Genomic DNA, 27,591 nt, shown 5'->3' with positions numbered 1-27,591 from the left:
TTAAACATACTTACCAAAACTTTATTATTATCACCCAGTCGAACTTTCAAACCTTCTGGTAAAGAGCCCAAGTTACCGGTTATAAACTTAGCTTCATTCAATATGGCTGAGATTTTTTCTAAAGCTTCTTTCCTTATCTTCCAGTTCTTATCTACCAATGATTCCATTAATTCTGGAGTGAATTTTTCTCTAAAAAAAAAGGTAACTGTCATCTAGCATTAACTATTAAAAGTAAACTCTTCAATGCAGATGTAGCAAATGAAACCTAGGAATCATGCACATTTCTAACATCACACAATGTCTCCCTTTTACAGTAATTTTTAATTAGTTCTGTTAAAACTCATATCTGTTAGTTTTGAAATAATTTAAGACAGAATATAATATGATAACAACCAAAACCCTTAAATATTTGGCCATTTTTGGCAAACAGTCAATTCTATTTTATACTGCAACTATATTATTTGTGCAGTCAAAATGCATTGACTGTATAAACTTGTTAGATTCACTGACCGTATAAAGCCTGGTTTGTGACTTTGATAATGTGTGTCCCTTAAGATTTATCAATGACATTGTAAAAGAATGCAGGTTTACAGAATTTTTAAGTCATCTGCTTCAAGTTCAAAATTGTGATTTTTACACAAAGTATTTTATTAAGAATAAGAGCATATGGCACGTGTCTCAAACTTAGTAGTAAATTTAAGATAAAGTCACCTAACAAAGATTTTTTTTTTAAATACATGTAGTTCTAGGTGAAATTCAAACTGAACCAACCAGCTGCATGAAAGTTAGTAAAGACTATGAATCTAGGTGTAAATGTTCCATGAATAATCATGTATATCTCAATTTACATAAATCCGTATGAGGACAATACCCTATATCATTTCTATCAATCAGATCTGCCATATTAACTTCCTCTTTGGGTGTATCTTCATCATCTTCCTCCTCCTCCTCCCCTTCAGCTCCTGCTACTACACCTCTAGTAGGAGCTGGAGGTTTTTCACCTTTCACCTAAAAGATCAGAAAAGAAATTTAGGCTCCACAGCTATGATGGTAAATTATCTATCACTGTAAAACCTTTTTATATATGCAGCATGATCTGTTTCTGAAACAGACCTTTCCAACTTCATAACAAAATTGTCTTGATTAAAGATGAATATACAATTTTTACTTAAGGTGGTACCCAACACCTTGACTAATATTAATTTGGCTCGTTTAATTTTCATAAAATTTTGACAAAATGTTTACTTTGACCCTTTGACAAAAATATAAAAATTTCAAAAATTTGAACCAACCACTTTATCAGAAAAATTTCATTGGTTATATAGCAGTTTGACAAACACTAATTTTGATCATTGAGAAGCTTAATATTTCCTTAACAATACAACGTAATTAAAACGTTTAGCTGATTTTTACAGAGTTATCTCCCTGTAGTGTTAGGTACCACCTTAAACAACATATCTTTCTTCCTGAAACAGGTATCAAAGCACCTCATGCTTTTGGTCCTTATACCCTTAATGTTTTCTAAAGGATAAAATAAGACATCTACATACAACAAAACAGGTAATCTCATGTGTTATTTTTTATTCAGATTAAATGTTTACAGAACAAATATATTTGCACAATACTGAACCTGACATGAACTCATCTTTTAAGCATATTCTGATGGGAAATATTCACATTTACTGCTTAAACTTATCATAATGGTTACAATGATACATCTTATTCTTTAACAAATACAAAAACTAACCTTTTCAAACTCAGCATCTATCTGCTGCAACAAAGCTGGTTTCTCATCCTCGAAAAACATCCTAAATTGTTGTCCCATGTACATATAGATAACAGAGGTTACAGTGATTGCTGATGCCCTCACAGCCTGAAAACAGATCATATAATTTAGACACTGACATTTTTGCAGGTTGTTATTTTTGCAATTTCGATGCATAAACTTTTTGCGTAGAGTTACTTTGGCAAATTAACAATAAGTTGGCACTTTACAACAATATCATTGCATTCTAAATAATATTCACACGGGGAATATTTTCATGCATTTTATGCAAATGAGGAATTAATGAGATTAAACCACAACCCATGTGCCAAAATTTCAAAGTTCACAGTACACATGTAGTTCGTTTTAGCTTGCTAAAGTTAAAGCAATAGTATTCTCAATTTAACAAAATATGGATAAGGGAGAACAATTCTCTATGGCTCAGATTTATCTATTCTCTTTGTTCAGGATCCAATATCAAATCAACTTCCTGTATGTGATTTTCTGTTTTTTTATAAAACGCTCTTTTGTTGTTCCTTTTGACTAAATGTTATAACACTGTTTCACATGATGAATATTTGGCATATATTCTAAAAATTTATACTATAATGAAATGTCAATGTTTCAAGTTAATGTTACCACAAAAACTCAATGGTACATTACACTAAATCAAAACTTAGATCTTATATGGGACAGACAGATGAACACACAGATAGGAAAACATAATGCCCAACTGCTATCATAGATTTGGCATTTAAAATAAAGATCTTTGTGCATTTTGGGAATATATTAGCATAGTGATGAATGTAACTTATTTTTTAAACAATCTAAAAAATACAATAAAGCATAACTTACTGGATTAGTTGCTGCAAAAGCTTTCTTTATATAAGTTATTAATGGTTTGACACTCAACCTGAAAATGATTCAAACAATTAAAACAATCTAAAGTGAAAGTCTATCAAAACTCTGTGCTATGCTGTTCTGCATAGACATAAAGACACAACACTTCACTATAAAATCCAATATATTTTGTTTCCTTCAAAGAACTTTTATATTTACAAGCCATATTGTTCAGACAAGGATTAATGTTCAAGTTAGATTCAGAAATTAAAAGTGCCAAGATAAAATCTAGAGTAACTATTAAGGTTGATCTCCCTAATAATACTAATCTATGATCCACCATTTTATTTACACTACCACGTCATATATAAAGGTCATTATTTCAGATATTAACCACAGTTGTTTTATGTGGGTTTTTCTTATTCAAAGTTTAATATAAAGTTGGAAAGTGAAAATGTAGTGAAATAATTTCACACAAATAATCGGCAATAAGCAATTTTCAAAGTAAATTGTTTTCTATCATTTTATGTTTATAGATACTTAAACTTACTTCAGTCCAAAGTCCTTCACAGCTTGAGCCAGCCACACTAATGTTTCAGCTGTATTCTTAGGATTCTTGTTCTCAAACCCTAGAGGTATTACCTATGATAGAAGAACATTTATAATGTATTCTAAGGATTCTTGTTCTCAAACCCTAGCCGTATTACCTATAATATAACATTTATACTGAACACACAACGGTATGTTTGAAATAGTCATTTATGAAATGATCTCCTCCTTTATAATCTGTAAGCATCACCAAATAGAACGAGAAAAGTGATATCTAAACAAGGCACATGAGGTCAGGTCTGAAATACACCTGATGGTAATTGAAATTACAATCATATATAAAGGACTGTAGTAAATAGAGATTCACACATTATATCAACACATTAGATGTTTTCTCTTTTCTCCCTAAAGTAGCTTAATATATCCTAATCAACCAATAAATTACTATTTCTACAGAATAAGCTGACTAATGGCAGACTTCTATTGTTACCATATAATTATTAATAATTTCATTCATGGGTAATAAATCATACTTAAAGTTTTCTTTACCTCTTTACAAATAAATTCTAATGATGTAGCCTCAGCAATGCAACTGAGACATTCCTGTACAGATTTGCCCTGCTTAACATCCCCAATCTTATCAATCAGGTCTGATAAAACACATTCTGCAGATACTTTTGTGAACTTGGCATTCTTGGCAAGAATTGTAATAAGTTCTATTCGTAGCTTCAAAACCTGAAACAAATTAATCAATTTGTGTAGCCTTTTGAATTTCAGATGAAAATATTGTAAAGCAGTATTTTATTTTTAGAATCCCTTTTTTTTTAAATAAAAAATTTCATACAATATAAAAAAAAGTATACTAGAGCCGAGTTTTAAATACATTGAGGTATTACGTATCTATTCAATGCATTTGGGTATTTTTACATCACAAACTTTAAAAATAAAAGAACAATATGTCTGAGGATACCAAAGCCAAGCTCAAGCTTTGCAATTTTCCAATGATAAAAAGTAGCATCACTCTAGAACAGTAACCGACTCATAACCCAAATTTGAACTCTGTCTGCGAGTTTTAGTTCTTATCATTATGTATGAGTTTCATAAAATTTTAATAAGGCAAACTTAAGTTAGAGTGCGGAAACGGAAATGGGACGAATAGAAAAGACGGAAGGAATTGACGGATAGAAAGACAGACAGTCAAGGGTAACACTTAATGCCCCCATTGCCTAATGCAGGGGCATTAAAATTATGGTAAATTGACTATTAGAAAGGATTAAAATTGATATATATAAACATGTTAAATGTATTAAATAAGTACAACTGAAATATTTTACTTAATCCTTAGTTATACCCTTATCTATGGAAACTTATCATTTTACAACTGGATATGCATATATGGTACAGAAGTCACTCTTTTGATATGATGTACCATGAATGGTAACACTCAACGTACAAAATGCAGGTATCATTTTGGAAGTCTATTGATTCAAGTTTTAATTTTTTAATTATAACATTTCCATCTAAATATTTCTAAAATTTTATTTCATATTCATTTCAAAATCCCCTTCATTTAGCATCACTGGAGACATTGCTGAAATGTGCATCAGGTCCAGTAAAATTGGTACCGTTTAGGACTGAACTAACCTGGAAATTGTTATCTTTAAGACCTGGTTTCTTAGCAACTGTTTTGACAACAGCCTGACATGGTATTTCATCTTTAGACATACCCTTCATTGTCTACAAATATAAACAACCTTCTTATTATAATATCAACATTGGTTTGCAAGAATCTTATTATTACGATGCTAATTCAAGTTAACAACTGTAATATCTTATATCTGGATGAACATGTATGATAATATATTCAAATTTACTGCCTATATTATGTATTGTGTGTATCATAAAATATATATTTGGTTAAGTAAGCTTCTGTTACACTGTCCTCAGCAGCAGTGTGTTCCCTAATCAACTATGAAACTACAACACAGTGTGTATATCAATGCTAACTTAACTCAATGTTTTGGTCTTATTACTCTAACATAAAATGTATTGTTCAAACTGTTTATACTTATTAACACTTTCAATTTGTTTCCTCTGAAATGGTTACACTTTGTATAATAAGTATAATAATGATTCACACATTGACTGAACATGCTTTTGCATATTTATATTTATGGAATACTTTCTTTTGTATTTTGTGTACAACTTAATTTCAAACAACACTTTTTTTGGCTAGTAACATGCATTTCCTTTAAGTATTGACCATTGTTTATCAAACCTGTGTGATATTTTCCATAGCAGCCAATCTATCTTTCCAATTAGCACTTGTCAACTGTTTCAATGTATCCCCAGGAAACACTGCACCAGCTTTATCCTCTACAGCTTCATCCTTATTTGTTTAAATTCATTAATATTAGTGCATGTGTTGCTTAGTACAATAAATTATTACTATTTGAATAAAAGAAAAACTTTATAATGGACAGAAAAACAATTTGCATAAACACATAAATACAACTATAAAGTCAAGAGAAAAGGAGTGAATCTGCCGTAAGACATTTTTCCATGTTTTCACATACTTTCCAGATTATCAATATGATTCAGTAATTTGAATGATTCAAAAAGGTTTTTATCTAAAGAAGTTTTAAACAAATACTGTACAAGTACTAATGTTTATAGACTACCAGTTTAACAGGATTTCAACGATTAACACCACAACAAATGTAAATAACAGTCAAACAAGTGAAACTGCGAGCTACTGCTCACTGATGATACCCCCGCTGCAAGTGGATAATTTTAATAGTGTAAAAATATGCAAGTGTTAGGTAAACAGGAAGTTGTTGAGTGATGAATCTGAAAACGCATCACACGGTATAGCTGACTTATATAAACCCTGAAACCAAATTTCAGAAATTCTTGTATTGTAGTTCCTGAGAAAAATGTGACGAAAAATATTCATGGGACGGACGGACGGACTGACTAACGGATGGACAGACAGAGGTAAAACAGTATACCCTCCGCCTTTTTTAAAGCGGGGGTATAATTACAAATTATCCATTCATATCATATACATGTATATGTATATATAAAGAGAATAAAACAAAAAGCTACAAATCAATGATTTCTCCAAGAAAATAATGATGTATGAACAAAAGTTCTGTGGTAGTAGTTACTTACAGAGAGAACACTTTCTGTAGGAAGTTCACCAGCTGCTGCACCTCCCTTCTTTCCTCCACCTTTACCCTTAGTATCTTTCTTTTGTGTCTGAAAACAAAATATAGAATGAATGAATAAGAAATATGTATCCCTGTAATCTGGAGGTAGGGATTCACTGTGTTAATGCTTGATTTAATAAACTATAAGACATATAGTATAGACACCTCTTTATTATTAAAAACAATGTGTTGCCCGATAGATGTCTTTTGGTTATCTTTGTTTTCAGGTTGATGTCTCATTCATAAATCCTTGACATATACCCGATAACTCCTTTTAATATTACTTTGGGCAAACTACACCATCTTTAAGTCATTTCATAGAACCTTTTGACAACTATTTCATATTGTCCATACTATTAAAGTAATACAAGCAGCATAGGAATGGGGATATAGGTGCATAGTTCTTCTAAAACTGTCAGTTTGAAGTACTGTATATATGAATAATGTCTAAGGAAATTAAGCAGTTTCTTACAGATACTTTGATCTTTTATAACTGTGATTAATTTTGAAAGTATTTTGATATTTCTGACACTATTCATTGTATATAATAATATGTTTGTAATCTTTCATCTTGCACAAAAATAATAATACACCAGACAAGAACACCATATATACCTCATTTAATATATTTGTCTTGACTCAGAAAAGTATCATACTCAACCAATATATGACATTCTATGACAAGCAATAATACAGTAACAGTACAGGTAAAACACTTTATACTTTATAGCATGAGGTACAAAATGAAGCTATGAATACTGATGTTGCTGTCACAACTAAATCAAATCAAATATTACATATTTAGTCTTCAAACTTACAGATTTTTTAGGAGCTGTTTTTGGTCTTTGATCCTAAAAATATAGAAGAAAATACAAGTATTATATAAATTTTTTATTAAAATTAACAGCTAATTAAGAACTAAGGATGCAACTCCCAATGTCAATGTTGACCTAGATGGTTTTGGCTAGTCTTGTAAGGCCACTTTTGGTTAAACATCTTTCTATGTGTGCAATGACTACACCATTTTTTTGGCTATGAGCATATACATCAAAAGTTAATCTAAAATTGTACATCATCCACACTAAACATTATGTTTCAAATTTTTTTAAATGTAATTTTAATATGATTTCTTAAAAGAATTAATGTCAAAACAGGTTTTGACATAAATTTTCAGTTAATCTGATTTGATTAATGAGTTTAATATGATTCTACAAGTCAAAATATAAAATACGGAAATGTAATGTTCAACAACCAAAAGATGAGATAGTGAACACATTTTTCTAGCTTTGTTCATAACTCAGTTTGAAACAATACAATCATGGTGATGTATTCACAAAGAGAATACAGTTATTCTTTAAACAGTAATTAAATCTATAATACACTTGGTACTTACAGGTTTAGCTGTAGACTTAGGTTTTGCTACAGCTTTGGGTTCTGGAGCTTTGGTTGGAGCTGGTTTACTGGCTCCACCACCACCACCTCCAGACCTGGGTTCTCCTTTAGCGTTCAGTAGTACAGCTTTGTCACAGCTTTCTTTTATCTGAAATCAAGAATACATAAATCACTGAAAATGTATTCCTTTAATTGTGTTTGTGTGATTATAGGACTGTTCCAAAAAATCATACACCTGTTAATCTTTAAATGCAATTATTTCATGCCAAATTATATGAGTAGAAAAATTATCAGTCATATCAAAACACTTTTACAAGTCTTAATTTAAAATTATGTAGATTTACTGCCATTGTTTAGTCAGAAGAAACCTGTGTAATGAATCCAGATTCATTTGGAAGTTATAATCAACTTTAGATATCCTGATAACATTACTTTTCTCAAAATCGAAAGTGGAGTGATCAATTCCTATGGAATTGACTTTCCCAGTGAATAAAATCATTCCAGTTTTAAACTTTTGCATGACACATATCATTCTTAAATGTGTGTTTTTTTTTAAAAGTAATAACATTTTATATAGTTCATTAAAAAGGGTAGTTGTCCATAAAACCAATTTTAATTTATTTAATGCATTTACCTTCGCAAGATGCTGCAAAAGAAACCCACCCCAAAAACCAATCCTTTCTGGTGTGTGTATGTTTAAATGGAAAAGCCTATTAAAAACCTCCATAGAAATCTTGATTCTACTTTTATCATAAATAACTGTAAGGAGTTACCTTCTGCATTTTAATACTGTCTACATCTGGTAGAAAAGGCATGATATTTTTCTCTGTTACAACTCTCATGGCCATACCAAGTGCTGCATACGAAGCCTCTCTTACTTCTGGTGTTGTATCATTGATCGTCTGGAATAAAAAATACTTCATGACTTTTTTGTAACTATGTCTACATTTAAAATTAAATCTCACAATTGAGCTATTTAAATAATCCTGAACAGATGCATATGCAATATGATTGTTCAACAACTCTCTCATAGTATCAATTCGTTCCTATGATAATGCAGTGTACATGAATACATTCTGAACATATTTTTCTGCTCTATGATGACACAAAATGAAAGAAGTCTTCACCAAAAATGATGCAGATAACATGTAAATATAGAACTAAATTGATCATTTAATCACATTGACAATACTATTAAGGCAGAATATATGTTATAAAGCAGTATTTTGACTTTTTTTTTATGTATTTAGAACTAACTGAACTGCATCTGAATATAGAAAAATATAATATGTAGCAGCTATTCTTCTTGATACTTATTAAAAGTTTGTGAAAAAACATCTATAAGTATATAGAATGCACTAAAAAAAACTGCAAACATACAATTTTTCACTTTAAAATTTGATTTCTAAAAAAAAAACATGGGCCAAATAATATTGTTTAAATTGATATGTTATTGCTATGAACAATTTAGATTTAATTAATATAAAATTAACATGCAGTCACCTAAACAAAACAACATAACATTGTGATGTCATTCTGCAAAATTGTAGTGTTTCATATTTTTTCATACAGTACAGTATAAAAGTCAATATACAAATCAAGATACTAATCGTAATTTTTCTTTTTCCGTCTTTTACATCTGTTCAGTAACCCGTTCTGGCTGAATCCATGTAATTTCACCTTTCAATGCCAATTTGTACTCAATCAACAAATACCTAACTTTTAAGAAGCATACTATTTCTCATAAATTTGTATTACCAAAAAATTATAATGGCAATGATAAGGACTTTGTTCTATTTAACAGTTAAGACCTGCCTACTACATGTATTTATACATCCACACTAATTAATTTCTTAATTCTTCTAAAAATACTATTGAAAGGTATAAACAAGAAAAAGGTGTATGTGTTGGTGTTAATAAAATTAGAAAAAAAACTATGAATACCTGACCAAAACATAAAAGTTCAAATTTAAACTAGTTCAATACACCAAGAAAAAAAATTATATCTCTATGACTTCTAATTTAATACCTTTATTTAACATTAAAATACCTTCATCATTCTAAATAACAAAATCCTTGTTACTATTAATTTATGTCCAATATTCTCAAGGCAGAAAACCTCTAATATATTAGACACATTAGTATGAAGAGGTCTGTTGGCCAAAACATGAATAAAACCTACTATGAAATACTGAGAACCGCAAACATTTCTATTTTGAGGAAAAAGATACTTTCCTACATTCACATTGGAACAGTTCAAATTCTGAAATCAACAAGTTATCAAATTATGTTTTTATTCAATTTCAAACAGAATATTACTTGTGCATTTATGTAAATAAAAGCCTCAGCATTCACATTTATATAAAAATACTACCAAAACCACAAAAAGATTGTTTCAATACTGCAACAAAATATTTGACCTACCTTGAGTAAAGCTGTACAGAACATCTTGAGCATTTTTTTAGGTAAAGTTGCTGTAGTACACTTAGCAAAACATCTGGATAAAAACGAGGCTGTCTCTGTTTTGATTTGAGGATTTTTGTTGTCTAGTGCTGCCACGACATCTTCAGAAATAGCTTCTAAAGTTGTCTGTAAAATAAAAAATTTCATCTTTATATTTCTTGGCTAATAAAGGCAAAACAAATCTTATATGCATTATAACTATAGATTATTGACAAAATCTTCTATTTTTAAAAAGATCTACATGTTGCATATATTCATATCTATTTCCTTAATACCAAATTAGCTTCAAATCATGATAAAACAAGTATTGCATGAATTAACGACAACTATCATAGAATATAATATCTTTTTATGTTGTTAATAAATGGAAGTACAATTTGAGGCTCATTTGAAACAAAATTATGTGCATTTTATTTAGAAATATTTTTAATTCTAAGGAGGTTACAGTCAAATCCCATCATCAAACTACAATTAATGCTAATTATTCTGCAAGTCTTTATTCAGACATTTAAATTAATGTAATAAACCCGATACAATACATATTCACTGTCCTTTAATTAATACAGTCAAATGAGATCCAAAATGTACCATCTACTTTTAATAGTAGTGTACAGAGTTGATCATTTTTTTTATTTTCCTTTTACACAAAGAGTTTCACACATGAGTAGGTCCAAGTTCAAAAGTCTTTTAACTGTTGAAAAAACTTCTGGACCTACTCAACTTTTACAAGCTTCGATGTAAATGGTATAACTCAGATCTAAACCTTACAGAAGGGTAAATTGCATCACTAGCATCTCTCAGTGCAGTTACAACTGTAGGTTTCTTTTCTTTAAATTTGTCCAATATCATCTGTATACACTGTAAATAAATAACACATATATATATATCAATTTTTTCTCACCATATGTTTGTATATACAACTGTGTAGTTCTGTGATATATTTAAAAGAATATTAAATAATGTGCTGCCTTATTCTTTCAACATCAATATGAATCCTAGGAATTAATTAAAATCTGATGAAGCATTATACAAAAACAAGCTAATAAAAAATTCCATTTTGTTTATTTTGATAATTGCTTGACCAGTTCAATCAAAAAGGAAAAGTAAACATGGCCAGTTAGGTAACTGCTCACTGGTGATCTATGAAAAAACTTGCCTTGTCTCAACTTGGACACAAACGATTCATTTTATTACATCTGCTTATATATAACTATTAATTCTCATGAAATGATATGAAATGGACTTGAGCAAAATAAAACCATACACTAATGAAAAACATATATAGATTAAACCTATCCTATTGTCAAAAATCAACAAGACACAAATTATACAATAAACTCATCATAGATAGCAGGATTAACTTGTAACTGTTATCTCTATCATAGAACCATCAACCCCGTCAACAGACATGTTCAGAATGAATTATTGGATTTTAACAACTGTTGGAGTCTCCTACATACCTGCCAAGACAAACCTATATATCTATATCATTTGTAAATGTTTCCTATGATAATCACACTTACATTTAGTGCATGAGGTGAAAATTTCTTCCTCAACCCAATGGCTAATCCAGTCAAACATTTGCTTGCAATACCCACTAATATAACATTGGTGTCTTTCGCAATAACCTGAAGAAATAAAGAGTATATCATCACATTTATATATAATACATTTTCTGCATGCTTACTACCTTTATACATTATCTTCTCGATTGTATTAGATGACCAACTTACCCTTACCTCTTAAAGTATCATATTAGTTATAATATCTTTAAATATATTTATTAGTAGCTAAGCTATATGTAATATTCCTGAATTCTCATCTTCATGGTCCAATTTGGTTATTTCACAAATTAACCCCTTTAAAAAACATGCACATTTTCAATTTAAAAACAGTTCATTTCAGTTAAGGATGTATTCTTCTGACGTTACAGTCTCGTTGAAAAACTTAACTCTGTGAAAAAATTGTGTATTTACAAAGAACAGTTTTTGAGTAATCAATTTTTCAAATTTTATTACCAATCAAGTCAGTCTTTTTAGCCAAAATTTTGGGAAAATGGGTGAGGGGTAGGGTACAAGAAATGATTTTACCAGAAACATGTACATCCCATATCACTTTCCAAATTTCTTAGATATGTATTTTTTCAATCACTTATAACAAAGAAGTTGAAATAATATGCATTTTGTTCATAAAACAGAGAAAAATCACAAATTTACAAAATTGACAGCATGGTTAATTTGACACAAAAAAGCATCAAAATATGATAAAACTTTCTTATATTAACACCTACCTATAGTTTTTTTAAGTTAAATTTATTCAGATTGGACCACTTCATCTTTATTGAAAGTATCAAAATTGGGTACTTTCAAAGGGCCGTAGCAAAAAAAGAAGTGCACCACCATATGATTTTTTCTTCACCAATTATTTTTTTACAGTCATATAAACCCAAAATTCAGGTTAAGAAAATAAGTTTAATTCTAGAAATTTTCTGCTCCTCAAAGGTGTACATCCTTAAGGATGGGATAAGACTCAATTAACTCAAATTTGTCTTATAAAATTTTGATGAGAATCTAGAAATGTTTTTAGTACATTTTTCATTACCACTGTTGTTATTTTGAAAACAAAAGCGTGTCATCAATAAAAGGCTTTTTATATAGTGTATATACACAGTCTTAATATTGTCTTTATGTTTATAAATGTCTCACTTGTCATTCTGGAGTATCTTAGACACATGTTCAGTTATACAGTTATATCCTCTCCTGTAAACTTCCATAAAATGTTCTATCAAGATATTGTCAGACAGATGTTTTCATTTGAATTCTCTAAATAACAAACCAGTTTCTGCAGTTATCTGAAACTCTTTTAGTACAGTTACTCATCAGAAAGAAAATAAAAGTAGATGACCAGCATCTGAAAAGCAACATTTGCCCTTTTATTAGGTCTCAGGCCTACAGGTAGTTTGTTCAATTTGACCCATTGTGTGTTTATTTATGTTTAAACATATTCATTATCTGCATAAAAGTTTGTGTCAGAATGTGACACTGCAGCAATTTTTTTTTAAAAAAGAACAAACAAAAAAACCTATGCACTTGTTCCTGAATTTAGATTAATAACAGTCTTACCTTTGAGATACACTTAACCAATGGACCAAAATCTCCATTTTCTATTTTGGGATTCTCCACTAATTTTAGCAAAGCATCTAAAGCTTCTTTCCTTTCCTGCCATTTCTTTGCCTCCTGTAAAGTAGATTATTAATTTAAAATTAAATAAAAGAAGAATGTGTCTGAGGACACGGATGCCCCCACTCAAGCTCTGCAATTTTCCAAGTTAAAAAAGGGGCATAACTCTACAACGGTAAGTGACTCACTGCCCAAATTCGAAACTCTGTCTGCTAGTTTTGGTTCTTAGCATTGTGTATGAGTTTCATAAAATTTTGATGAGGCAAATTTGAGTTAGGGTGCAGAAACGAAAAAATATGCAATTTTCCAAGTTAAAAAGGAGCATAACTCAAAAACCGTAAGTGACTTACTGCCCAAATTTGAACTCTGTCTGTGTGTTTTGGTTCTAAGCATTGTGTTTGAGTTTCATAAAATTTGCACGAGGGAAACTTAAGGTGGATCATTGGTATATATTCCCTCAGAAAGAATTTTCTTATACTTTGCCAGAATGTAGATTTTTTGGTGCTTTTTTCAAACATATAAAAAAAGTATGGGTCACCATGCTATTTTTCAAGCTACAAGTTGTGCAAAATTGCCCAAATTTGCATAGATTGTTCATGAAAAAAACAATTTTTTCTGAATAAAAAGAAATCTATGAGATAGAATTATGAAATAAAATATGAGAAGAAAGGTTTTAAAATATGCTTTAAGATAATAATAAGTGTCATTAACCTTGTTTTCTTGCTACAAGTTAAAATCAAAATTTGTCTATCATTCCTTTGTAAAAGTTTTACTATTTAAGTTATCTCCCCTTAAATGGCTAAGCTGACAATTTGATTCGAACAAACACATATATTTGGTATTGATAAATCAGTCTGAATAATGCAATAAATCACTTATTTTTTCTTCATTCCAATAACAGTCTTATCCATTAATTGCTAATCTGTCTCAAAATTTGCAGACTTAAGCAAAGAACTAGACCTATTGTGAACTGCTATTTTACAATCCAAGATGGCGGTATACAGTTAATCTACCTTTTGTTAGAGTGCGGAAACGAAAATGGGACGGGCAGAAAGACTGACAAAGGGAAGGTCGGTCAAGGGTAACATTTAATGCCCACGGCAAAGAACTGAATTTTTTACTTCCAAAAGGAAAATGTTTCAGTGTTGAAAGGGGCATTAGCTGTCAAATTCATGTTCACCGATTTGACTTAAAATCTCATATTTGATTTATAACATACTTAAACGTATATCCAAATTAAAAAAAGTCTAAAAAAAAAAATTAACAATGCATGGACTCATTTCCTGTGATTTTTTGTCTAGATGTCATCTAATTAACCATTGAGATGACCTCCGAAGACCTCCGACAGTCATAACCCGATATAAAAATAAATATAAACAGATAGCGACCCTGTGCAATTGGATTTTTCTAAGTCTGTTTGATTTCATATTGTAGGTTAAAAAGTATGTTCATCATCGCTTTTACCTGTATAAGAGTGATTTTTTTATAGATCGAATCAGTCAACCAAATGGTTCATCCTTGTTTCACTTTCAATGTTGACATTCTTTTCCTTTTAATAGCTGAATTCTTGCGTAACCCATGTCCAGCTAAGGGGTTAAATTGAAGGTCACATGAATACGGATTCAATGATGTGGAATTATTCACTTGCAAGCGAATAATTCATCAACAATGTTTCTTACTTGATTTTGACAAAATTGAACCAAATTGGCTGCTAAAAGCGAATTATTATTTCACTATATCACTTTCTTTAATGATTGAACAAAATAAAATCATATCTTGATTTTTTTTATATCAAGTAGCTAATGCCCCTTTAATATAATGTTGAACTTAAAACTAAACAGTGCATTGTATATAGCCAAAAAAATATATTTATTCAATATTGTGAATTCAGTTACTTCCCTTTGTCCATAAATTTAAGATACAACAGATTGATTGTTTCACCATGCAGTACTTTCTAGAACTTGTGTAATTTTTAATAAAATGGTATTCTTGATAAGTATGGTAAAAATGCAAATTCACACATCATTTTGTAAATTGGATACCAGAGCACATATAATTAATAAATTGCTAGAAATGGGTATGGAAAAGATCTAAGTAATGTTAGCATTCCTTCAATATGTTGTGTGTGTACTCACAAATCATGGTGGAGAAGCAGTTGATAAAAAAGCAAACCAGCCATCTTAAGCCTGGTACCACATTTTATTTGTAGTTTATATATATCTTTAGAACAATAAAAGCAAATTAAAAAAATTCCACCTGATTTTTGTCAATAACTTTTAATGAACTACTTTTGGGGAAATTATATTAAAAGTATAGAAATGTCTAACCACTCTAACTCAAAATATAGACACTTTATGTAAAGGGAGTCTTTAATTCAGTTTTACAGCTTCACATGTACTCTTTTTTCTTTTTTTTAATTGGACCAAATCACTTCTTTACCTTAAAATTTATGACCCAAATATCTTTTTCTACAGGTAATTTCATCCTCCTTGCTTTTTTATGAATAAACCATGAAGCATAAATTTGTAAGGTGTATGGAAAAAAATGCAAGTAGTACACTGTCCACACAAGGGATTATGTGTGGAGACGACAAAAATGAAACGGTGGTAATTGTGAATGTAAGGATTCAATTGCACTTGGGGAATTTTTCACACCAATGAAATCAGTTTACCTAGTTTATAGAAAAGATTCATTAATAGTGTTTTAAACAATAAATGGGGAATGTGTCCATGGGACACAGATGATGCCCCCGCTTGCATATCATATAAAGTTATAAAGGGACATAACTGAAGAACGGTAAAAGTGACGCTACTTAAATTTGCATTTGATCTGAGTTTTGTGGTAATAAGTATTGTATAAGATTCATAACATTTGGTTGAGGCAAACTTTAGAGAATGGAAATGAAGAATTCAGCAATATTGCTGTAAAGGGGCATAACTCTAGAACAGTAAAAGTGACGCCACCAAAATTCAAACCTGATCTGTATTTTGTGGTAATATGCATTGTGTATAAGTTTTATAACATTTGGTTGAGGTAAACTTAAGTTGGAGAATGGAAACGAAAAATTCAGCAATTTTTTCATTTGTTAACGGGCATAACTCGTGAACGGTTGAAGTGACACCACCAAAATTCAAACTTGATCTGTATTTTGTGGTAATAAGCATTGTGTATAAGTTTCATTAAATTTCGGTTGAGGAAAACTAAAGTTAGAGAATAGAAACGGAAAAATTCAGCAATTTTTCCATTTGTAAAGGGGCATTACTCTAGAACGGTTAAAGTGGCGCCACCAATATTCAAACTTGATCTGTGTTTTGTGGTAATAAGCATTGTGTATAAGTTTCATAACATTTGGTGGAGGCAAACTAAAGTTCGAGAACGGAAACCAACGTTGGGACGTACGGACGTACAGACGGACAAGGGTAAAACTTAATGCCCCCTACGCTACGGCGGGGGCATACAAATATATTCTGACCATTAAACAAATAGCATTACATCTTACAAGTAATAATAACATACAATTTTATCAAAGAAATCTGATGGAAGTTGTTTGAGTATGTCAACAGATGGCATTAGTTCATACGGATCTATAGCTTCCTCTTCTTCTTCTCCACCATCTGTAAATAATCAATGAATCATTACACAAAACATTATGATTGTTTAATAATTCAGTCCTAAATTGTACTGAATGTGAGGGATTTACCACCATTTGCAAGTATGAAGATCTTATGGAAACTATATCCCGAAACACTACATGCTTCAGAATGGGCTTAGAATAATTATGAATGCTAGCCTCAGAGTTGACAAAGATGTCATGTGTGGTTGTTTTGTGTAGCAGGATTGCCATCTATTTGATATAAACCCCACATCTCCTTTCCTTCTTATCATATCTTTGTTTAAATGTCTTGTGAATAAAGAAACGATCATTTTCAGAAACATAACTTGCTTGGCTTGTATATCAACACAGTGTGTACTTCAATGCTAAAGTCTTCATACAGTTTGAATATTCTCTTTTATTGCAACTGGTTTTTGATTTCTAACACCTATGTTATCTTCAGATATTTAAACTTTGTAGAAATCATAAAATACATTCAGATATTATAATACTTTTATATAGGAATAAACTTCATAAGGTTTTTTTGTATTGAAGTCATTGAATTTTGTATGGAAAACTTTATATTTTGTATTCTATAGATTACATTTGTTTAAAATTGTATCATTGACACACAAAATATATTTCTGACACAAAATGATAAATCTTTAATGCATTTAACCTATCCCCCTTACCATCTCCTCCCTCCTCCCCTCCTGTGGCAGCAGCTTCTTCCATCTTAGCTTTCAGGTCCTGTTGAGATCTCATAAATCTTTGCTGCTGTGCCTTCTCATTCCCTAACTTCTCAAACTCTCCTTCTAATTCAGTCACCTATTGTAAAAACGACAAAAACATTGAAAAATATCATTAAATGAAAGTAACTGGAGAAATGTAGATTTTTGAACTTAGTTGCTGAAATCTATCAAATATTGGTAAATATGAATCTACTGATTAAACCTAGTTCATATCTACCATATTGACAAATGGATAAAGGATGAATCTACTGATTAAACCTAGTACATATCAACCATGTTGACAAATGGATAAAGGATGAATCTACTGATTAAACCTAGTACATATCAACCATATTGACAAATGGATAAAGGATGAATCTACTGATTAAGCCTAGTACATATCAACCATATTGACAAATGGATAAAGGATGAATCTACTGATTAAACCTAGTACATATCAACCATATTGACAAATGGATAAAGGATGAATCTACTGATTAAACCTAGTACATATCAACCATATTGACAAATGGATAAAGGATGGATCTACTGATTAAGCCTAGTACATATCAACCATATTGACAAATGGATAAAGGATATCCACTAGTTATGTTTTGTCACCTGTAATGATAAGAAATATTAACAAATAAAGAAAAAGCTGGAAAGACTGCCAATTATATATACAATGTAGACACAGCATACAACACTTAATTTTACTAATTCAATAATTGATCAAATATTACTGACTTGCACTGGTTTAAAATGTGACATTTGTGGTTTGATAGCATTGCCAATCCATCTGTATATTTCTATAACTAGCTGCTTCGTCTCTTCACGGATGTTCTTATCTCGGTCTTCCAATAGTTTAGGTAAAATTTTCATCACTGGCTTAATTGGCATTACTTTATAACCAAATTCACTGAAATAAATAAAAGAAGTGATATTTATTTCCTAATCTGAGATGTTTCTGTAATGGCAGCTTCCATTCTTCAGTAGTATTTTTCAAGCTGAAAAAAAAAATTCCCAACTTTTATTTTAGTTTCAGAAAGTACAAGAGTGCACACGCTGAAATGTCTCGCCTTCTTTACTGACCATTGATTTTATGTTGATAGTCCTAAATATAAAGCTTTACTAAAAGTATCACATAAACTTAACATGATCCAAGAAAATGAGGTCAAGGTCAGATAAACCAAACCGGAAATACATGTACACCTTACAATCATTCAATACACCAAATATGGTTGACCTATTGCTTATAGTTTCTAAGAAACAGACTTAAACAGGAAAACTAAACATTGACCAATGAACCATGAAAATAAGGTCACGGTCAGATGAACCATGCCAGACAGACATGTACACCTTACAATCAATCTATGCATTAAATATAGTTGACCTATTGGTTATAGTTTAAGAGAAACAGACCAAAACACAAAAACTAAACACTGAGCAATGAACCATGAAAATGAGGTCAAGGTCAAATAAAAACTGCCAGACTGACATGTACATTGTAAAATATTTCCATACACCAAATATAGTTGGCCTATTGCATATAGTATTAGAAAAAAAGACCAAAACACGAAAACTTAACTTTAACCACTGAACCATGAAAATGAGGTCAAGGTCAGATGACACCTGCCAGTTGGACATGTACAACTTACAATCATTCCATACACCAAATATAGAAGACCTATTGCTTTTAGTATCTGATATATGGACTTGACCATGAAAAACTTAACCTTGTTCACTGATCAATGAAATGAGGTCGAGGTCAGATGAAAACTGACGGGCATGAGGACCTTGCAAGGTATGCACAAATTAAATATAGTTACCCTATTACTCATGATAAGAGACAAATTACCATTACAAAAAATCTTAACTTTTTTTTCAAGTAGTCACTGAACCATGAAAATGAGGTCAAGGACAATGGACATATGACAGACAGAAACTTCATAACATAAGGCATCTATATACAAAGTATGAAGCATCCAGGTCTTCCACCTTGGAAAATATAAAGCTTTTAAGAAGTTAGCTAACGTCGCAGCCGGATCACTATCCCTATGTCTAGCTTTCTGCGACAAAAGTTGCAGGCTCTACAAAAATGGATCATCTGATTACAAAATTATCTTTCATCATATGGAGAAAATGCCATATATAGTTTATTTTATGTTGGTCTTCATCCAAAAACTGTCTTCAAATAAATGCTTAAATAATATAACCACTTGCCCTTGTATTTTTAAATCAAATAAGATATCTGAGAACCAGAGATTTAATTCTTCATGGCCTAATATATTCCTATACAACATATGTCGGTATGTTTACTAAATGAAACTAGTCTTGTTTTAGGGTCAGAACAGTTATCTGTGAAATCTCTTTGGAATATAGCTGTTTCCAATCTTACTCTCCTCCATCCATCAGATTTTACCTTTTTTTGTTCAAGTGATACTTAAAACATCAGTCATGGTGGATGACAAATTCATTTCTTTTTTAAAATGAAATTGTAAAATCTGATTAAAAAAGAAGTTCAACAACTTACTGAAGAGCCATTCTCAATATCTGTATAGATCCAACAACTATTTTAGGATTTTTATTTTCTGTTCCTTGCAATAAACATTCCTGCAAGATAAAGGAAAACAAAATTATTTTGGACAGTAAATAACACATACAAATGTAGTTGAGGCTTATTTATGATTTTTAGAGAGGATTTAACAGGGATTCCCCTTTCAGTACTAACCCCCCTTTCCAAAAAAAATAATTTTGAAGAAATTTTCTTTTTGTAAAATGTGGCTTGTATAGTTCGCACTGGTACATAGTCCGCACCCCCTTCTCCCCACGAAATTTCAGGTAAAAAAAACTTTTTGTAACTGTTAGAAAAGGTCTAATGAAACTCAATTTCAAATCATGCATGGTCGTTTGCGGTATTTTCTTGGAAAAACGTGTTTTTCATCATCAAACGGAAGCTGAAACTGCTTGTAAACGATTCTAGAACACTTCACGATTGTTAAAATAAGTCTAAATCACACAAAAAACAATTTAGAAACTTGTGTATGTTTAAACCGGAAGTTTGAATAGTATGTGTAAAAGAAGAAAAAAAAACGGTGCGAGTCGAAATCCGTACATCATAGATATCACTATAATAAGACTTTGAAAGTAAAACAGTTCCATCTTTATGTAAAACAGTGTTTAATATATCTATTACATTAATGTTTGAAGGGTTTTAAGCTAATATAAAACATATTTGTCAGTATGAAACACGGAAACGGAACGAATAATAACCGATTACGTTTTATAATTTACACATCGTAAGCTGGTTTACGGTTGTCTTTTTTTACTTTTTTTGTATAGTTTCATTCAAGCAGATACCAGTTTATTTTAATCAATGCATTTATAATAATAAAAAGAAACAATTAATTTGTAATGAAGTGTTTAACTTTTAAATTTATCAGTTTTAATTTTCTGTTGAATAAAAATAACTTATTAATATGGATTAGGTAAAATTATTAGTTTGAAAAATGATGAGCGCCCTCTACAATATCAATAACAAACATGGCGGAACGTAAACTAACCACCTCACGATTTTATTTCTCTTTTTTCTTGCTTATTGTACTCTATAGTCTGCACCCCTTCTGGCAGGTTCAATTTTGGAGAATAAAACCGCAGACTATACAAGCCTTTTAACGGTACCAGTAATTTAAAAGACCCCTTACAGTAAAATGCAACTAAACCCTTCAGTCCAGAATAAACCTCATCGGTGGCTGTATTTGGTTTTGAATTCTCTCATTAAAATAATGTATACATGTAGATAGAAATCTCTGTTGAATTCATTCACAGCTTGTTTAGACTCCAGGTGATTTAGAATTTGACACTTTGTTATTGACACCTTATCTTTTTGGAGACCAAATCTTTTCATTTAGATTTCCTCTGTTGTTTTATTGTGCTGTCAGGTTGCTGCATCAGTGTCACATACCTATTTTTATGCCCCCGCCGTAGCGGAGGGGGCATTAAGTTTTACCCTTGTCTGTCCGTACGTCCCAAAATTGGTTTCCATGCTCTAACTTTAGTTTGCCTCAACCAAATGTTATGAAACTTATCCACAATGCTTATTACTACAAAACACAGATAGAGTTTGAATTTTGGTGGCATCACTTTTACCGTTTGAGAGTTATGCCCCTTCACAAATGGAAAAATTGCTGAATTTTTAGTTTCTGTTCTCTACTTAAGTTAGCCTCAACCAAATGTTATGAGACTTACACACAATGCTTATTACCACAAAACTCAGATCAAATTTGGGTAGCGTCACTTTTACCGTTCTTCAGTTATGTCCCTTTATAACTATACGATATGCAAGCGGGGGGCATCATCTGTGTCCACATGGGGACACTATCCACATTTATTTTATTATATTCATAGAAGGTTTGAAAATATTCTTATTTAGTATATAAGAGAGCAAGAATGGAAAAACACAACCCCCAAAAAGACAAAGATAACCTTTGTGCACTAGTATCATTTAGAAACTAAGACAATGTTAACTTTGATTTGATGATATTTTTATCATGGTTTGTATCAAACAGTATACATTTCATAATTATATCAAGACATAATCAGAAAGTCCTGATAACATTCTGTTAATGAAGGAGCATGCAGTGTTTTTGCTTTTAAAGGAATGATTATTTGGTGGTTGCTAAACATCCAGAGGCAAATATTTCGTGCATAATTGGGACAACTTTTACCTTTGAATTTTAATTTTTTTAAAGGTATTATAAATCTATCAAAAAAATCCTTCAGATGTTCACGAGGCATTTATAAGACAAGTCTCTGGTCTGTTATGATGTGAACTAGCACATTAAAACATCAGCTAGTACAAAGCAGGTTTCATATTCATATCTCATTAACATGTTCTAGTCCTGATATTCACGCAATATTTGCCACTTGACATAAAACACCAATTCATCATCTAATTTTACCAAAAACAATTTTACTATTTTTGCAATTTTAAATGGCTAGTTTCATATTCATATCTCATTAACATGTTCTAGTCCTGATATTCATGTAATATTTTCTACTTGACATAAAACACCAATTCATCATCTAATTTTACCAAAAACAATTTTACTATTTTTGCAATTTTAAATGGCTAGATCATGGGTCTTATCCTTCAACTCATTTCAAAAAGCCTTAAATGTTAAACACAATCACATGTAAAATAAATGGGGAATGTGTCCATGGGACACAGATGATGCCCTGCTTGCATATAACGTTATAAAGGGCCATAAGTTACTCAAGAACTGTAAAAGTGACACTACCCAAATTTGAACTTGATGAGTTTTGTGGTAATAAGCATTGTTAATAAGTTTCATAACATTAAGTTGATGTAAACTTAAATTAGAGAACAGAAATGAAAAAATTCAGCAATTTTTCCATTTTTAAAGGGGAATAACTCTAGAACAGTAGAAGTGACAGTACCAAAATTCAATTTTTATCTGTGTATTGTGGTAATTAGCATTGTGCATACATAAGTTTCATAACATTTGGTTGAGGCAAACTAAAGTTAGAGAACAAAAACTAATATTTCAGCAATTTTGGGATTTGTAAAGGGCATAACTTTAGAACGGTGAAAGTGACACCACCAAAATTCAAACTTGATTTGTGTTTTGTGGTATTAAACATTGTGGATAAGTTTCATAACATTTGGTTGAAGCAAACTCAAGTTAGAGCACGGAAACAAAAAATCAGCAATTTTTTCATTTGTAAAGGGGCATAACTCTCAAACGGTAAAAGTGACGCCACCAAAATTCAAACTTGATCTGTGTTTTGTGGTAATAAACATTGTGTATAAGTTTCATAATATTTGGTTGAGGCAAACTTAAGTTAGAGAACGGAAACTAAAAATTTTGCAATTTTTCCATTTATAAAGGGGCATAACTCTAGAACTGTTAAAGTGACGCCACCAAAATTCAAACTTGATCTGTGTTTTGTAGTTATAAGCATTGTGTATAAGTTTCATTACATTTGGTTGAGGCAAACTCAAGTTAGAGAAGGGAAACCAATTTTGGAACGTACTTACAGACTACAAAGGGTAAAACTTAATGCCCCCACCTCTACGGCAGGGGGCATAAAACCATCAATATTGAAAAGAAGATAAAGTCTTATGACAAACTCCGAGCATAAAATTTACCAGACATTATGATCGGTGATATATTTTTCAATATATAATTATCAAAGATATATAGTCTTCTTGTGTTTAACTACCTGAACAACATCTGGTTTTTCTATTTCGACAAACATCAAAACAATTTCTATTCCTTTATCTTTGGTCTTTTGCTTTGGTGCACCAAGACATTTAGCTATTACACCACTAACTACATCAGCACATACTCTGGAAATAAAATCAAGGTAATGTTAATAAACCTCATGTCACTATCTTATATTCATAGTTACATTATTGATGTAAGTCTCCAAAAGAAAAATACATCCAATTGTAAATTAAAATATCATTGAACCATAAAAAAAAACTCCGAGGATGGGAGCAATGAAGCCATCTATAATCATGGTTTTCATCTGGAATACAGTTTAGCTACATAATGAAAGTCTATATGAAGTTGTTTAATGTTTCTATTTGTGATTGATAAGTCAAGCAACTGTCTTACTTGGAAAGAATTTAATTGAACTGAATACCTATACACTCAATGTACAATTGTACTGAATGAAATGAGTTAATATTAAGGCGAAGTGTACGTAATTGCACGCCTCTAGCGGAATTTAGGATAAAAAACGTGCGTCGTTAGTTACGCGGGTTATCTCCCCTACTCCAAGAAAGGAAAAATGGGCACATGAAAGAGAAATAACTTCGTGCGGTCTATCATGAATTCAAACAAGTATTCATGTGCTATCTCAAAATTTCAAAGAAATTATTAGAATGACTCTAATCAGAAATCTGAGTATCCTATTGTGAGTTAGTATGACTATATTACCACTGTTTTTGTTTTAGTTAAACACGCAGGAGCAGGTACACAAAACGACTCGTGTTTATTTCAACAGAAGGTAAAAACGCCTAAACAACAAAATTATAACCAAATAAAAAATAAACCAGTGACAATTCTGCTTCTATTCGTTTCAAATTCATTAAAATCAAACCTGAATTGACCCCCACAATATTTTTTTGAAAAACCATAGTTTTTATTGAATTTCACAGTGTACTGTAGCGTAAAATTGTAGGTAACAAATAATTATATTGCATGTGAATTTGTGTTTTGAACAAGAAAGACGTTGGCATGTCCGTTTTTATGCAATTGAAAATTTTTATGATGTTTTATATTTTATTATTTAGGTAAAAAGTATAAAAGATACGGGGGTAATCGACCACTAGTACAACATTTATAAGCCGAAGAAAAAGCCAACAGCAAAAAAAAAAAAACCCATCAGATTCCGTCCACAAAACATTACACTCTCAGAAACTAAGAATTGAGCACTATTACATTTATCTCAGAATAAGTAAAATCTATGTCATCCAAATCTCAGTTTTCAAGGTGCAAAAAATAAACAGGTGTCTTCTCTTCCGTCCGCAATTTTTGGGGAAAGTAAAATCTAAATTTAGAACCATGGTTGAAACTGAAACTACACATGTATGATAAAAATAGAATGTGTTATTTTTTTCTTTATCAAATTCAGATTTCAAAGGGATAGCGAAACTTGTTTTCTTTTTTGTTGTGCTTTTGTGTATCATTCAGCAGTAGTATGAGGTAGGGGAAGGATGGGGAGGGGGTGAAGAAAATTAGTTCTACAATGTCGGGGCTTTTTATAACCGACTATACGGTATGGATTTTCTCATTGTTGAAGGCCGTATATATGATTGCCTTTAACAATTGCTTACATCCACATCCTTTAAGGTAGCTGGGGTGTCTAAATGTTGGACGATAGATTTTTCTTAAACTTCTGTAAGACTTCTGTGTCAATGTTATATAAATTTCAATATAAAAACTGGGGATCACGGACCTTGTTTTTTCGTAATAACACATTGAAATTAACGAAATTTGGGTTATTTTATATTGTTAATATAGGGGAAACTTAAATTTTCCTTATTGCAGAAACATTAAACGATGGAATTGGCTAAAAGTCGATGAGAGAATTGCTTTTCATTAATAACTCCGAAATATCAAATAAAAATAGGGTGTCACATGCCTTATTTTCTTGAAAAAAATCCCCAAATATTTTAAATATACTTTACGACACTTAATTTCTTGAAAGTTCAATCTTTAAATTTCAAGTTTTAGGTATTTTGTTGTATGTTGAATGATACTTGGTAAAATATTTTTAAAACAAAAAAGTTTTTGCAACATGATCAGAACGGACGCTCAGAAAAAGGAACCCGATCTACCTTAAACGTGGCAGATAGTTGTCTCATTTGCAATCATACCACATCTCCTTATGTTCATATTATATTAACAAAACTGCAATTCAAATTTGCACTATATACAGGAACAATTTGTATGGCACTATACTAGGTAAACTCGTATAGCATCGCTCTTGGTACATTCTTATAGCATTACACCAGTACATTTATAGCATATCACTATGCACAAAGCTTTAGCATTACACTATACACAATGCTATAGCATTAAACACGATATACACAATGCTAAGGCTAACACTGGGAATGATCTGTGCTACGTGAAGTTAAAACTCCAATCTGTTTTACCTTGCTAAAATTCATATGCGGGTTCTTCTTTTGACCTTATTACAGTCATAAAAATTCTCAAGATAATATGCAGATGCAGTTTTCTTATTTTTTGGAGTCTTGCATGTGGATATTTAACAAATAATGGTACAAAAAATTATTTCCTTTTTTACTTAAAATCTCCAGCAAACATTATATCATGCTTTGTCGTGTAGTTAAAGAAAAGGGAAAGCGATCGAGACAGGAAATTTTTTAAATAAAATTGCAGAGTTGTGTCACGTGCACGCGTGTGAACCTGACAAATAAAATGGGCTTTGTGCGCAATACCTCGAATAGCGCCGGAAATGGTGAGGATGAAAAGATGCAGCAAATTATATTCACTTTTTTAAAATACAAACATGCAGAAATAAGATTTAAAAAAAGACGTGTATACGCGATCCCAATATTATAACCGATTATTTAAATACGTATAGAATCATTCTGTCAACGCTGTGTTAACTGGGACAATTTCAAACTTGATATTTGATTCATAATTATTAAAACAATACACTATAAAAATAAAAAGAAGATGTGGTATGATTGCTAATGAGACAACTCTCCACAAGAGTCCAAATGACACAGAAATTAACAACTATAGGTAACCGTACGGCCTTCAACAATGATCAACGCCCATAGTCAGCTATAAATACATGCATTTCAAAAAAGATGTGGAACCCTGTCTAATTAAAAAAAGATGGAGTTAAAGTCTATACAGTAACTTTCTTTCACTTGCAGTATATTTATTTGCCAATTTGTTTTTTTTTTTGGCAGCAGAATTATCCTTAAAAACAGTTAGTTTATTTCCTTATCAATTGATTACGCTTGAGCATTTGCAATAATTAGGAAAATGGGTTATACCCACTCACGATTTTTTTACAACACTGTACGGTATAATAGCGTTATAGAGTAGAAATTGTGATGACGTTACAGTAGACATCAATTACGTCGCCGAATGTTTTTATTCTTTCCGCTAAAAATCAAACTTTAACAGGATATAGCTTGAAAACTAGCACGGTTGCTAAGGACTTTCTTTGCACCAATGGGTTCGTCGTTCATCTTTGAATCGCATATCGATTTTTAAAAAAATTCTGTGGACCAACGAATTAGAAAATCTTAATAAAGTAAAAATATCTGCCGATTTTTATGATTTTCCCTATA

General features: G+C 31.0%; 1 protein-coding gene across 1 annotated transcript in view; it reads right to left on the bottom strand.

The window, feature by feature from the left end:
• LOC127706310 (cytoskeleton-associated protein 5-like) overlaps nt 1-27,591 on the bottom strand; it is a 70,639-nt gene that overhangs the window by 32,069 nt on the left and 10,979 nt on the right. The window contains exons 4-24 of the mRNA XM_052210826.1: nt 23,970-24,096; nt 20,257-20,336; nt 18,471-18,642; nt 17,685-17,820; nt 16,917-17,014; nt 13,344-13,457; nt 11,745-11,849; nt 10,990-11,079; nt 10,183-10,347; nt 8,532-8,660; nt 7,760-7,906; nt 7,185-7,217; nt 6,329-6,415; nt 5,433-5,543; nt 4,799-4,891; nt 3,704-3,889; nt 3,156-3,247; nt 2,621-2,678; nt 1,748-1,873; nt 872-1,008; nt 15-189 (exon numbers count right to left, since the gene is read on the bottom strand). Coding sequence (XP_052066786.1) covers nt 15-189; nt 872-1,008; nt 1,748-1,873; nt 2,621-2,678; nt 3,156-3,247; nt 3,704-3,889; nt 4,799-4,891; nt 5,433-5,543; nt 6,329-6,415; nt 7,185-7,217; nt 7,760-7,906; nt 8,532-8,660; nt 10,183-10,347; nt 10,990-11,079; nt 11,745-11,849; nt 13,344-13,457; nt 16,917-17,014; nt 17,685-17,820; nt 18,471-18,642; nt 20,257-20,336; nt 23,970-24,096 — 2,461 coding nt within the window. The remainder of the gene's footprint in view (nt 1-14; nt 190-871; nt 1,009-1,747; nt 1,874-2,620; nt 2,679-3,155; nt 3,248-3,703; nt 3,890-4,798; nt 4,892-5,432; nt 5,544-6,328; nt 6,416-7,184; nt 7,218-7,759; nt 7,907-8,531; nt 8,661-10,182; nt 10,348-10,989; nt 11,080-11,744; nt 11,850-13,343; nt 13,458-16,916; nt 17,015-17,684; nt 17,821-18,470; nt 18,643-20,256; nt 20,337-23,969; nt 24,097-27,591) is intronic.

The sequence above is a fragment of the Mytilus californianus genome, unplaced genomic scaffold, assembly GCF_021869535.1.
Source record: "Mytilus californianus isolate M0D057914Y unplaced genomic scaffold, xbMytCali1.0.p SCAF_6, whole genome shotgun sequence".
NCBI classification, from domain to species: Eukaryota; Metazoa; Mollusca; class Bivalvia; order Mytilida; family Mytilidae; genus Mytilus; species Mytilus californianus.
This window is presented reverse-complemented; position numbering and strand designations above follow the sequence as displayed.